General features: G+C 37.4%; 1 protein-coding gene across 7 annotated transcripts in view; it reads right to left on the bottom strand.

Moving 5' to 3' along the window:
• Positions 1–14690, bottom strand: part of CDIN1 (CDAN1 interacting nuclease 1) — a 250041-nt gene that overhangs the window by 138749 nt on the left and 96602 nt on the right. For all 7 annotated transcript variants that reach the window (XR_011606171.1, XR_011606172.1, XM_011760027.3 and 4 more), the window contains 2 exons: positions 2174–2253; positions 1767–1816 (listed from right to left, as the gene is read on the bottom strand). Coding sequence is in view for 5 of the 7 variants with exons in the window: in XM_011760027.3 (XP_011758329.1) it covers positions 1767–1816; positions 2174–2253 (130 nt within the window). In the remaining 2 variants the exon portion in view is untranslated. The remainder of the gene's footprint in view (positions 1–1766; positions 1817–2173; positions 2254–14690) is intronic.

The following is a 14690-nucleotide window of genomic DNA, read 5'->3' on the forward strand; positions in this document are numbered from 1 at the left end:
TACTGGCAGTAACACAGCCAAAAAAGGAAAGTGAATGATGGCAAAAATGTAAGGAAAACACTCCAAACAGAATTTATAATGCTCTATAAGCAAAAACACTTAGACTTTGTCTATAATAATACCTATTATTGATGTATGGCAGTGACCATGGGCAAAACTTGTAAATAACCTCACAAGACATTTTCTTCGCCAGCAATACAGCAATCTAGTTTCCCGTAAGCATCTCAACTATTACTGAAAAATAGCCTCCTGGCATTTACAAAGCAGTTGACTTCATACTTTAGTCCATGCATACATAATTAGATAGTTATATTTAAAATCAATATGCAATCCTTCAAAAGACATTATGCTTTTAAAACCTTAACTTTAAATTGATTTTTAACTATTTTATGTGCTTTAAAATTAACATGTAATTCAACCCCAGATACTCTGAGATGGTATTAGTTGTTATATGAATGTGCTAAACTTTATCAGTGTAGCAACATGAGATTGGCACTCCTACAATTTCTAACACTATCATTAATTTTATACTGAATATAGAAGTAGAGTTTCACCTTGGTTTAATAAAAAGGTGAGCTTGGGATAATGCTGTGTTTCTACTAACTTAAGCTAGACCAGAGAAACAGACTTGGAAGATAAATACATAAAGGGCTATATCTTCAATACTGAATATTCTTGTAAGAGGGCTCTGTTAAAAGGCTATTTAGCAAAGATTACTTATAAAGGCATGATTTTCTTGTTAAAAATGTTACTGATTCTAAGCCTTTGTGAAAGAAGGTGGGATATAAACACATACATGTACACAATTTGACTAGCAGGAGTTTCCAACAAAAAGCCTCCTGACTAGTAATTACTGAGTCACAATTCATCACAGTGCCATCCATGCTAACAAAATCCATTCCCGGAGGGACATGTTTATATTATTAAGAGGGGTGAAATTCATGGACTCAGATAGAAATTATTCTCATAAAAATTACTTATTATTTACCATTTAAGTAGTAAATTATTATAAAAGTAAATCTGATAAAGGATTATCAAAAACCTTAGTGTTGCCACAGTACTACTAAATTTATTGATTAATAATGTCCTACTATATGTAGTTACTGTCTGCCCAATCTTGTTTTAAAAAGTGAACATTAACTCTTTAGTAATCTCAATGTCTTTAATGAAAAGTGACTAGACTTCTGTTTTCACAACCTTAAATTTATTCCAGGAGGAAAAATTAACTTGATTTCTCTAAAAATGTTTATTAGGAATCCAAATGCTGGCTCAGATTGTAATCAGCATTTAAGCAATAAGAGTCTGTTGCCTTTAAAATGTGATGTCTCTGGAAGCATTTTAATCACAACCTCCTTTAACTCCAGGCTCTGAATTTATTCTAGTAAATTCAACAAAATTTGGCTCATTTTAAATGGAAATTTGTTATATTTTTTAAAAAATATTTCCTGGGATGGGTAGATGCATTCCAAGACATTATGTTACCTGCCTAATGACTCTGTACCTTTAAACTCATTGAAAACCAAGCAGTTTGAAATAAGCATGTGAATGTGTAACTGCTGAACTGACATCTTCCTGTGGTCTATCTGATATTTCTTAAGCTGTAGAAAAGAATGGTCTGTAGTGACCCTCCAGTTGATTGAATGTAAAATAGAAGAGTATGAAACGTGTTTTGTGAAGCAGAACTTTATGTCAGGTTAAAGCCAGACACATCTCCACTGAGTCTAAGCTCGTCAATTGCGCACCTAAAATTTTATGGGAAAGGATACTGCTTGATGCAGTCCACCAGTGGTCCATAACAGCAGTCGTTCACAATGCACTGCAGACAAATAAGAAAAGGGGTCTGGGGTGGGGCAACTACAAAAACTATCACAGTAAACAGTATCCTAAAAGCAGTAATTACTTTTCTCCCCCCACCACCCCCCAAAAAGGAAAGCTATCAAAAGGCGGTTCAGATTTAATCACAGAAAACAAAAATTGCATGCTTTTTATTCACTATAAAAGCAAGCTATTAAAAAGTGAAATGCTCTTCTTGCAAATATTGCATTGCCATTTATGGTGCACCCTGACCTCAGTGATAGTTTATGATGACAGTAATTAAATGAGGTTTAAAATCCTTTACTCGGCTAGGCAGATAACAGCATTGCCACTGAAAATAGACAGCTGTGATTAATACCTGATAGACCTGATTTGCTAGAACTCCATCTGGAATCTGAGAAGGGTCCCGTAGCATACTATTTATAACAGACTTGGAGGCTGTAGAAGAAAAGAGATGAACTGTTAGCAGATAGTCAACATACTTTTAATGCAACATGAGAAGTGACATATACCTACATATACACAAACCATGAAAACAAAAATATGACTGGCACTAATCATTTTTTCCTTTTTCTATAATCTAACAGGAGCTTTTAATTAGACCATTTTGCCAAGTTTATAAGCCACATTGCCAGATTTGATGATGACCTAATTTTTCCAAGGTAAATTAACAAGTACAGACCTAAAGCATATGTCTCTTTTGTAGATAAATAAGCTTTGGAAAAGCCCATTTGGGGTAAAAAAAAAAACAAATCAGAAAAGAAAATATTTACCTTTTGCAGGTAGGTATTTTATAACCAAGCATACGTATATGAAGAGTTTAATGAAGACAGGTTAGATTTGAAGTCTTTGAATCTGACCTGTCTTCACTAAACTCTTCATATACATATGCTTCGATTATATCAATTAAAATGACTTTCAGTCATGAAAGAATCTTCTAATTCTAAACCTTTCCAAAATAATTCTCATCAACTGCCATAAAATCCTATCTACATTCCACAAGTGAGGAAAGTAGGTAAAACTGACTCTTAAATAAGAGACTCTTAAATAAGGAAAATCTATGCAGAGAGACACACACACACACACACACGTTTTCTACCCAAAATATGCCTCAACTTGCAAATTAAGTTGAACCCCAAGAGAACTGCTATAGAAGAAGAGGGACCACTAAGGCAGGCATCTGATGAAGGTGCTATAGCAAGTGACATCCTTTGAAAAGCAAGGTAGAAGATTCTGACCTCATTGCTCACTAGGCATGGGGCAGCCATAGTAGCCAGAATTCCTTTTAATGCATGGGAGAAAGGCAGGCCTCTAGGCTGAAGCTAAGTCAGGTGTTGCCTAGGAATAGATTATTTCAAGGCCTCCAGTGGAGTTATTCGCCACAATTTAGCAAAATGGCTTACAGTCTGATCCACACAAGCACAAATTAAAATGCATACTGAATAATTATCTAATTAATAAAATAAATATAGACCACAGATCTACATCATTCAAGTTCTAACATAATTTGGGGTCTAACTTGCTTTAAGATTATGTTCTTTATCAAGCTCTATACTACAAGGACACTGATACATAAAACAAATGTTAGTGGCTGGGCATGGTGGCTCACGTCTGTAATCCCAGCACTTTGGGAGGCTGAGGCGGGCGGATCACGAGGTCAGGAGATTGAGACCAACCTGGCTAACATGGTGAAACCCCGTCTCTACTAAAAATACAAAAAATTAGCTGCGCGTGGTGGTGGGTGCCTGTAGTCCCAGCTACTTGGGAGGCTGAGGCAGCAGAATGGTGTGAACCTGGGAGGCGGAGCTTGCAGTGAACCGAGATGGTGCCACTGCACTCCAGCCTAGGTGACACAGCGAGACTCTATCTCAAAAAAAAAGAATAAATGTTAGTAAATACTTGGAAATATATAAGGAAATTACATCTTATTCACTTAAGAATAGTATTCGGTCTGCAAAGAAAGAATGGAGTACAACTATTTTAATTACTGCCCACTCTTAGTCATGTAACTGCATGCTTATAGAAACGCTTATGTGCTTAGCTATTTGTGAACAGGTGTTTGCACTGCAGGTGAAAAGGTCATACTGAATTTCCAAAAGAGAATCACCCAGCTATCCTATCCAACCCTATCTCTACAGCTGGCTCTGCAACCTTGGCAAGTTACATAGCTTCCCAAGTTTAATGCCCATTGCTATCTGTAGAAAGTGAAAATACTGTTTAAGTTGACTACCTAAATAAAGTGTTCTTGTGTGGTCTCTAGGGAAAACAGCTAAAGCAGTATTTTGCTAAGTTTAAGTAATAGTAAGAATCAAATCAGACTTAGGCATTTACTTCATATAAACCATAGGGTTGGACTCAATTATTTCTGAAAGCAATTACCATTGATAAGGGGTACAAATATTGGGAACAGGAAACAATGAATCATCCTCTTATAAAAGAAAAGATTATAGGAGCAATAGCATTAACAAAATAATGTGCCTGGTAAACTCAGTATTCCCAACCTAATTCTAAGGCCTGGCCAGTCAGAGGGGACCAAAGCAGTTGTCCATACCTTTCATCACCTTCTCAAGGGAACTCTCTCTGGCCTGCCACTCGAGTCACCCATGGTAATGGCAGACACATTCTTTTATGTTGCCCATAATGCCAGCAGAGGCTCAAGGAAATAGCAGCACCTTCTCTGTATGGACCCAGTCATGGTACATTCCAACTCTCACACCCATGTGAAGAAAAGATCACTAATATATAAGTGGCCATGACTAAAAATGCTATCCTATAAAAATTACAGACCTCATACCAAACTATACACAAACTCATTGCTAAAATCATAAAACAAAGGCTGGTTTTTTTCTTAAAAAAGAAAAGGGACAAAACTCTGGGACATAAGAAAAGCAGGTCATTTATTTTCAGCCAAAAAAGGGAAATATCAAAAGAAAAAAGAAACTGATGACATAATTTTCCTCACAATATAAATTTTAGAACAGTGGTATGCTTATCAGGATTAAGAATCATAGGCAATAAACTTTTTTTAAAAAGTCTGAATATATTGAATGAACACTATTCAAATGAAAGGAAACTTGCCAGAGGAAGTCAGTTGTTTTAAATGGAATAATAGTAAAAAGTGTATATTGAGTCTACATTCATTTTAGCCTCAACAAAATGTCTTTTCTCTTCTTGCAACCCACCATTTTTTAGAGCAAGAAACTTCTTCTAGGAAGTCACTGCCTGTGCCGAGGACCCAGGATGTATCCGCCAAGCACACACAGTTCAAACACTCAGGCTTCATGAAAGTGTGTTGGTGTCTCAAATCAAGCCAAATCAACCTACTTTTACACACATATACTAAAGCTTAGGAACTGCCATCTCAAAGAAATGAATAATAACATCAACCAGATAAGTAAATGTGATTGGACAACCTTGTCATAGCCCAGGCTAAGAGGCCTCAAGAAAGCCTGTGTCTTTTATGGAAGCTGTTCCTAGACCACCTCTGGCCAGTTTGCATCTGGCTTTTTTGACCACACTTGGACAGGATTCCTATTCTCCTCAACCTTTGGTAGAGGCATTCATTCTGTTGATTTCACACTTTGCCCCTGCCACTGCAGGATTACAACGAACAGGATTACAATTTTCTACAAAGTATGTACAAAGCAGGAATGTATGAGTCAGTGGCGCTAGATTCACAAGAATAGGAGAGACCTGGTACCTGTTAAAGCATGCTACAGCAGACAGGGAATAGGCAATGCCTGGACTAAGGCACAATGCCTAAGATTATGAACTTTTCATTGTGAAGTATTTTTAGCATAAAGAATTAATATAATAAACATCTGTGCACTCACTACCCTGACCTAACTTCTAAATCTGCAATAAATTTGCTCTAGATAGTCTCATGTTAATTTGTATAAACTCTTATTTTAAAATTTCCCAGTCTTGCCAGAGGTTGGTTTTACTAACATTTTCATGAGGCAAAATGTTGGCTCTGTCGATCCTCTTTACTGTAGCATTTCTTCTAATTTCATTTAATTTATCCTTTATCATCATTATTTCCTCGCTCCCACTTTGAGTTTGCCACATTACTCTTTCACTATTTTTATAAAATTCATTTTCAATTTTTTATTTCAAAATACCCTTTTCAAGGCTATAATTTTTCCTTTAAATTTTGCTTTGGCTACACGCCACGATTTTGTTGTCATTCATTTATAAATAGTTTATAGTTTCCATTATTTCATCTTTGACCCATAAGTTATTTAAAAATATGGATTTCTGCTGTTTCTAATTTGTGATGTTTATATTAATATGGTTTGTTTTACTTTCTTTGTGTTTTTATACTTGATCAATTTTTGGTAATGTTTTATACATCTTCAAAAAAACTGAAGTTCCTACTTTTCAGCTACAAGGTTCAGGTATGTCTAGTAGGTTAAGATTTTAATTGTATTACCCAAATATTCTGTATCCTTGTTATTTTTTTTTCAACTACATATGAAATAATCATCTACTACTACTGTGGAGCTGTCAGTTTCTCCTTATAATTCTGCCAGTGCTTGTTTCTGTATTTGGAGACTATGCTCTTGGGTGACTGCACTCTCAATCGTTGTACACAGACTTCTTGGTAAGTGTATCTTTTGGCAAAGTTATGACTTTCTTTAACTCTAGTAAAGGTTTTCTCTTAAATTCAGTGTTACCTAGTGGTAATACTGCTGCAACACTTTTCTTTTGGATAGGATCTGCCTCACATATCTGGTGTTCCATTTCTTTTTACTGTTGTTATTAGTTTTTTTATTTTCTAATATTAATTTTTATTGTACTGATTTTGCCATTTCTTTACTTTGAACTTTATTGTGTCATTATGTCTTAGGAGTGATTCATAAATAGTATTTTGTTGGATTTTCTAAAATCAAATTTGAAAATCTATGCTTTTTTAAAAATGTGAATTTAACCCGTTTACATTCATTACAACTGATACATTCAGGCTTATTTTTATTCTCTTATTTTCTGTGTTCTGCTAATCATTCTCTTTCCTTCTCCTCTTTTTTCCTTACCTTGTAGTTAATTAAGTTTTCTTTATTCCCCTTTTACCCTTTATTCCCTTGGAAATAATACATTCTACTCCCTCTCTCCCTCCCTCCCTCCCCTCCCTTTATTATCTTGGAAATAATACGTTCTACATTGATTTCTCCCTCCCTTCCTTTCCTCCCTTTCCTCCCTTTCCTCCCCTTCCTTCCCTTCCTTTCTTCCCTCCCTCCCTCCCTCCCTCCCTCCATCCCTCCGTCCCTCCCTTCTCTCTTTCTTTTTTGTATTTTTTTTAGTAGAGACTGGGTTTAACCATGTTGCCAGGCTGGTCTCGAACTCCTGGGCTCAAGCGATTCACCCGCCTCGGCCTCCCAAAGTGCTGAGATTACAAGCATGAGCTACCGTGTCTAGCCTCTACAATGATTTCTTTAGTAGTTCTCTCAAAGAATGTTTAAACTGAAACAATATCTAATCTTTATCAGTAACATCTTTGCTGTTTTACATATAAATAACTTGAAACACATTCACTCCAATCAGGAAGCCTCCTCTAATACATCACTCAGCTAATGAGCTTCTCAATGACTGTTACTTCAAAGTTTATCTGCTCATTTTTACACGATTTTATCAGCCTCCATGTTATTGTGTCTGTTATTTTTGTTCAACAATCTTGTTTGTAATACAATTTCCCAATTAGTCTCTATGATGTTAAATTTTATGTGTCAACTTGACTGGGCAATGGGGTACCCAGATATTTGGTCAAACATTATTCTTTTCTTTTTTTTTTTTTTTTTTTTTTTTTTGGCAGGGTGTTGCTCTGTTGCCCAGGATGGAGTGCAGTGGTGTAACCTCAACTTACTGCAGCCTCAACCTTCCGGGCTCAATATATCCTCCCACCTCAGTCTCCCTGGTAGCTGGGACTACAAGTGCATGCCACCACACCCAGCTAATTTTTGTTGTTGTTGTTTTTTTTTTGGAGAGACAGGGTTTCTCATGAGGTCTTGAACTCTTGGGCTCAAGCAATCCACCTGCCTTGGCTTCCCAAAGTGCTGAAATTACAGGTATGTGCAGCCTTGCCCGGCCCAAACATCATTTTGGGTGCATCTGTGAGGGTGTTTCTGGATGACATTAAAATTTGAATGTAAACTGGGTAAAACAAATTGCCCTCCCTAATGTGGGTGGGCCTCATGCAAACCACTGAAGGACTGACTAGAACAAAAAGGCTGGATAAGAGAGAATTCTTTCTGCCTTTGAGCTGAAACATTAATTTGTTTCCTGACTGTGAACTCTAACTGAAACCGTGGCTCTTCCTGGGTCTCAAGCCTGCTGGCCTCCAGACTGGAACTACAACCAATGGCACTTCTAATTCTCAGGCCTTTAGCCTGGGACTGGGACTACACTATCAGCTTTCCTGAGTCTCCAGCTTGCCAACTCTAACTCTTGAGGCTTATTAGACTCTATAATTGTATAAATCACACACGCACGCACGCGCGCACACACACACACACACACTCCTCCTATTGGTTCTCTTTCTCTGGAGAACTCTAAGAGTCGATTTCCATTTTTTCAAACACTCAACGTTTATTTAAATTTATCAACACGTTTGCCATATTTCCTTTTTCAGCATTGCTTCTTGAATCCCATTCTCTGCTTTTGGGTTCAATATCCTTGCATCTCATTTATTAGTTTTTTTCATCTGAAATCCCTAAGCAGTAAACATGTTTTAGTTTTGCCTTATGTGAAAATATCTGTACTTAGTTCTCACTCTTGAATAATAATAAAACATAGTATACAATTATAGGCTAAGGGTCATTTTAATTCAACTCTGGAGATTCTACTGTCTCTTGGGATCTATTGTTACTTAAAAGAACTCTAATGTCAGTCTAAAACTAATCCCTATATATGTAATTTGTCTTTTTATCTCTGATTACTTTTAATATTTTATTTGACATTCAATGGTTTCATCACTGTGTGCCTAGATGTGGCTATTTATATTTAGTCTGCTTAGAATTAGTCGTTTCATGAAGCTAAGAATATATGCCTTTAACCAATTTGGAAAATTCTGAGTCATTATAGCTTTGTCCTCTATTCTCTCCTCTGAAACTCATATTAGACATTTGTTAGAAGATCTTATTCTGTCCTCTATGTCTCCTACTCTCAGAAAGTGTTTGTATTTCCCGTCTTCATCCTTGTATCATATTCAGGATGCTTTCCTTAGAGTTATCCTAGAATTCACTAAATTTTCTTGTAATCTAATTCTTCTAATTTTCTCCTAATCTTTTTGTCTAATACATCACTCAGCTAATGAGCTTCTCAATGACTATTATTTCATTTTTACATCTTATTTCTTAAAAATCTGCTTTCTTACAAAATTCTATACTTTTATTTATTCAGTTATTTTTATTTACTGTTTATATGCAAATATATAAAATGTTTAGATTTATTTTATACTTTATATACTTTGTCTTATAGTTTATGGTGTCATTTCCTTATCTCCAGTTCATGGTATTCTATTTTTCTTTCTTTCTCTCTCTGTCTACTTCTCCATGGTAACTGGGTTCCTCCATTGGCTTGTGAATTTTTACTGAGAGCTTATTTTCAGCAAAAATTGTTTGACCTGCACTGTAGAATTAACCATGACAATGTAGTTTCATGTTTAGTTTTGCAAAGACCAGTTTTATTGTTAATTTCTTTGCTTGGCCTTTCTGCAGTAAACAAGAGCATAAATTTGGACCCAAACCCACAAATAGTGCTGACTTATTTCTAATTTCTATTTCTTCTCTCAATACTCCACAACCCGAGGCCATATCCATTAAGCAAGCTTCCTTGCCATTTTCTCCAAGAAAGCAGAGTTTTTCTAGTCCTTTTTGTATGGTTTGAGCTATACATGGAAGCTCAATTACAGCTCTGAGTTGCGTATCTGTCCCTCTGGGGAGTTCAAAACCCAAGCCCAGCCCCTCGTGTCTATATCTGAAGTTAGCAATTTCTGTAGATCATTCTGAATACAGGTTCTTTCTCCATTTCTGATACCCAATTTTACTTTTGTTTATACTTGGTCACATATCTTTTAAAGTTTTTAAAATTTTATCTATCATTTCTATCTTTTTCACAGAAATAGGGGCCCATCAACAAAAGCTCACTCTGCCATGTTGCTGAAATTTTTGAAGGCCCTTTAGTAATAAGTTCAGGGGAATACTTATTTACTTTTTTGTTTGTTAACTTTTTTTGGAGCCAGAGTTATAAAACTATATTTAAAAAGATCCTTCTAAGAAGTTGGACTCCCAAACAATAGAGAGAAGGGCAGGTGACAGGCATACGGAGAGGATGGGGAGTGGAATCACCTAAACTACTGCTAAGGACCTCCCTACTGTTATGGCATTTGGGAGGCCAGGGGAAAGGGAGAATGGTCATTGGTGGCTACAAAATACATTATTATCCTGATTCCTCCAACAGCTGCCATGATGTTTCAGACCAAAGCACTGTGCTAATCATCAAGTTTGGGAAAGAAGACAACTTGTATCTGTGGATGTGAGAATCAGTTCTATTAGATTCTCAAATATAACCCTCTGTTTTTGGGGAAGAGTGCTTTAAACAATTTCCCATTGTGCTCATTATTTCGCAACTTGGCCTTGGCTCAGTGGAGACAACTTGCTCTTCCTGTGGTCTCCACTGGGGTGCATCACCTGGGTGCTGAAAGATTCACTTTGGTGGCGGCTCACTTGCATGTCTGCCATGTGGGTGAGGGGCCCTGGCTTCCTGACACAAGACTTACAGAAGTAAGACTTCTCTAAGGTCTGTTTGGGCTTCTCCTTGAAAAGGTTGGTGGGTTCCAAGAGCAAGCATCCCAAGATAATGATGCAGAAGTTTATGGCCTCTTATGATCTAGACTTGAAAGTCACATAACAGGACCACTATTTTTATTTACATCTTCCTCAAAAGAAGAAAAATATGTCTTCCTCAAAAAAGGAAAACTAGGAAAGACATGCAGAAAAACACTTTCAAACAGAGAGGCAGTAAGGATAAGTGGTTATGAGCAGACTCTAGAATCAGACAGACTTGGTTCGAGGCCTGGCTCTTCCACCAACTAGTCAAGTTATCTTAACAAGTTAATGTTGACACCTCTCGGTATCCTTGTTTGTAAAAGAGAATAACATTGGTGCTTACCTTGCAGGCCTGTTGTGAAGATGAAATAAAATAAACACACTGTTATGTACTTGGGCTATTTGAGATTTGGGATGATGTTACAGCTGACTTCTGTGATGTTTATAAAGTCAGGGCACTGTTCTTTTCAAGTATATACTGCCATAGTCTTGAGATACAGCCAGAAGTCAATCTATTCAACAGGCAAAATTTGCCAATGCCAGACTGATTCTCCCATCTTACATACCCACTCCCCCACCCCAGTCCATACACATATACACACTCTTTTGTGGCACTCAGTGCACAATCCACTACTAAAACTGGACTTCAGAAAGAACTAGGTAGAAGTCCTTTCTACTTCTGTGTGTATTAGATGAATGTGTTGTCACTCTTGGAAGGTTTGTTATTTAAGTATTGTCCATAAATAAGCACATAGTAGAAGAATTTTCCCCCAGCTAAGGGCATTTCAAGCATTAGCAACCAGGCAAGTGAAGACTTTCCCAAGAATAACTAATATCACATCCATTTTTATAGCTCTTGCTTTCCTTAGCATAAAGTCAGAGAAGTAGTCAGCTATTTCTAGAAGAAACTGAGGCAAACAAGCAGGTGAATCATCTGTGCTCTCAAGACCCCGAAAGTCCTGCCTACTGCAAAGAATGCCTTTTGATTAGGCTGCACTTGAACTAAAACAAAAACAAGGCCGTATGTAGTTGGGATCCCTAATCTAAGATCTCAAATAGGTTTAAGCAGGATAGGGGAACTAGTATGGACTGACTGTGTACTGGACGGCAGCAGTCAGAGAGAAGGAAGGATGTGTGAAGGAAGGACAGACATAGGGATAAAGATGAGGAGGAAAATTCACACACAGTCAGAGTTGTGGTGTGAGAGCCTAGTTCTCTCCCCACTTAAAACACACACACACAAAGAGCTTCTGCAATGGAACAGCTGGATGGATATGGAAAGTGCGGCTGGCAATAGTCCCAAGGTACGCCTGGAGCTTTGCCTCTTCATGTGGCTGCTCCAGGGGCTTAGCTCCAAGACAGCAAAGCCTAAATACCAATTAGTATTTCTTCTTTTCTTCCAATGCTGGTTTAAGGCCTTTGGATATCACGGTCATTAAGGTCCCAAGCTACAACTCCACAGGGGTTGACCTGCCAGGGTCTTTCCTGCACAATTTCTATATTGCCAGTGGCCTGAAGGAGCCTACTTGCCCTTGCAGTTGGAACTACTCCTCAAGAATTCTAAGCACTAGCCCACTGGCTCTCCTACTGTATAAAAGTGAAATCTAAAGCAGTTTGATCCCATTTGACAATCTGAATAAGAAATATCTTTTAACATTAGGGAATCCAATAGGGACATATTAAATTCTTCTCTCTAACTAGCACATAATGATGTAAGAAATAACTTAGACTAGAGCTATCAAATATAAAAGTATTATGTAAGGACAAGAGGAAGGTGTCTCCAAAGCATGAGTGTTCAGACTGATCGGAACCTTGTCTCAGGCAACTTGCAGCCTTATAGCCACTACATGCCATCAACCCTTATCCAACAAACATACATTCAACAAACATTGATGAGGCACCTGGTTAATGTCGTGAATATACTTAATTCTTCTCCACACTCACACACACATCTGCCAAATCTGGAATGTTTTTTTCCTGTCTTTCCTTCGGCTAAAACTTTGAGGCCCGGTTCAATGTTTACCTTCTCCATTAATGCCTTCTCTTATTTTTTTTCCAGTCCACTTGCCTTCCTCTCCCTCATATTGTGGAATGGAGAGAACTCATATTGTGTACCCATCATTGGGCACTTGATTAAATGTCGCTTTGTCAACAGATGACAAGAGATTGATCAGGATGCTGAAATTTTAAATCATGCCACATTAAAAAGCTGTCGATATTTTCTTATTATTGTCTTTAAATATCTGAGGGCTTTCACATGGAAGAAGATTGAGGCTCATCATGTGGTCACCCCCAAGAAGACAAGAAAGAAATCTCACAAGTTTATTATTGGTGGTGAGGCTTACAAGGTTTCAGATTTCAAGCTCGCATTTATGTGGCCCTTATTTAGTCTACACAGATGTTTCTTAATCTTACTTTTTTTTTTTTTAATTCATTAGGGCCCACGTCAGGAGACTTCTTATTTTTTCTTAAATTGCTCCCCACAAGAAATTTTAATGTCACAGATATGCTGCATATCTGCTTACACAATCTCACCCGCTTTGAGAATGCATGGTTCACATGGAGGATTAAGGAATTGTTTGTGTCAGGGTATTTGGCAAGCTGCTTAAAAGCAGAAATACGTATTTGTTACCACTCCAAAGCTGCTTTGCACAAAATACCTACTCAACAAATTGCTGAATAAATACATTTATGAACACACTGCCAAAGGAAAGAGAAGACTACTCTTTCTCATAGGATGCAATGGCTCTTTAGCTAAACAGTGAAAACATCTAATGACTCATCTCCCAAAGAGGAGTGCTTATCACTGGCATACATTTGTGAAGCGACCTTACTAGCACACGTTTTTTGTTGTTGTTGTTAACACTTACCTAGTACTTTTATAAGTAGTTTAAACTTATGGTAAGAGATTCTATGGTATTCCCTCCTCCCTCCTAGATTTTCCTCCAATTCATATATTAGCAATTAAAGTTTCAAGCTAGTGTTCCAAGGAGAGCAAATATAGGGCCACATAATGAAGGGAAGCCCTCTTATGGGCTCACTGGGGCCCAACATGAGAGGTGAGACACAGGGAAAGAGAAAACTCCCATTCAAGATCAGAGGAGAAAGTTCATGGCAGCAAAGACCTGCTGAAATTTACTAGGGTATCCAGAAAGTCTGATGAGATCAAATGTCTTATAGTCTCTGAAGAGAAAGAAAACTGGATGCTTCTAAAGGTGATACCACAGTGGCTACTGATATGATCAAGTCTATATTGATTCAGTGAGACAAGGGCAAGTCTCTGCTTTGCAAGTTGATGACTTTGAGAAGCCTCTCTAATAATTCCCTCTGGTAGCCTGCTCGTTTATGTCTCCTGTGTTTCCAATTGCTGGCAAAGGCCCATACAACATCATGGTGTCTGCCTCAGTGCATAATTAGAAAGTAGTTAATTCTAAGTCATTAAAAACGTTGCCCAGGATTGGAAGTATTCAAGGGAAGAGGGCACAAAAGCATGTTCTTTTTTGGCAGGCTCCCGAATCTCATGGGAAAGAGCAACCCAAACTTTATATCTTAAATTGTAGGAGAGGGATAGGTAGGTAAGCAGAGACGAAATTTCAAGGCATGTTAAACGACACGAAAATTCACACACTTTTAGTACGCTGAAAGAAACATTTCCTGGGAACTAAACCACGTGACTAATTATAGCCAGGGACAGTGCTTCTATTCAGAAATAACTTTCGTCTAATTCTCCTGAGAAAAATCTCAACAACTTTCAAGGAAAACACAGCTATTCAATTTCTGCCCATTATCCAACACAGAGATCTATCTTTGTTGCACTTTATTAGGTACAAAAAAAAAAAAAATGTCAAAATTCTACATGTCAGACAACCTATGCAATGAAGGGGAGGTACAGGTCAGCTTCATTTTAAGGAGAGACAAATACCATAAAAATATCCTACCAGGTTAACATATTTTTGCAGAGGTTTCAAGATTCTCTTGAGTTTTCAAGAAAGCTTATATTTTGGTCCCTCAAGCAAATGAGCTATTCATTTAAATGAACAAGTCAGTAGCCTG

The sequence above is a fragment of the Macaca nemestrina genome, chromosome 7, assembly GCF_043159975.1.
Source record: "Macaca nemestrina isolate mMacNem1 chromosome 7, mMacNem.hap1, whole genome shotgun sequence".
NCBI classification, from domain to species: domain Eukaryota; kingdom Metazoa; phylum Chordata; class Mammalia; order Primates; family Cercopithecidae; genus Macaca; species Macaca nemestrina.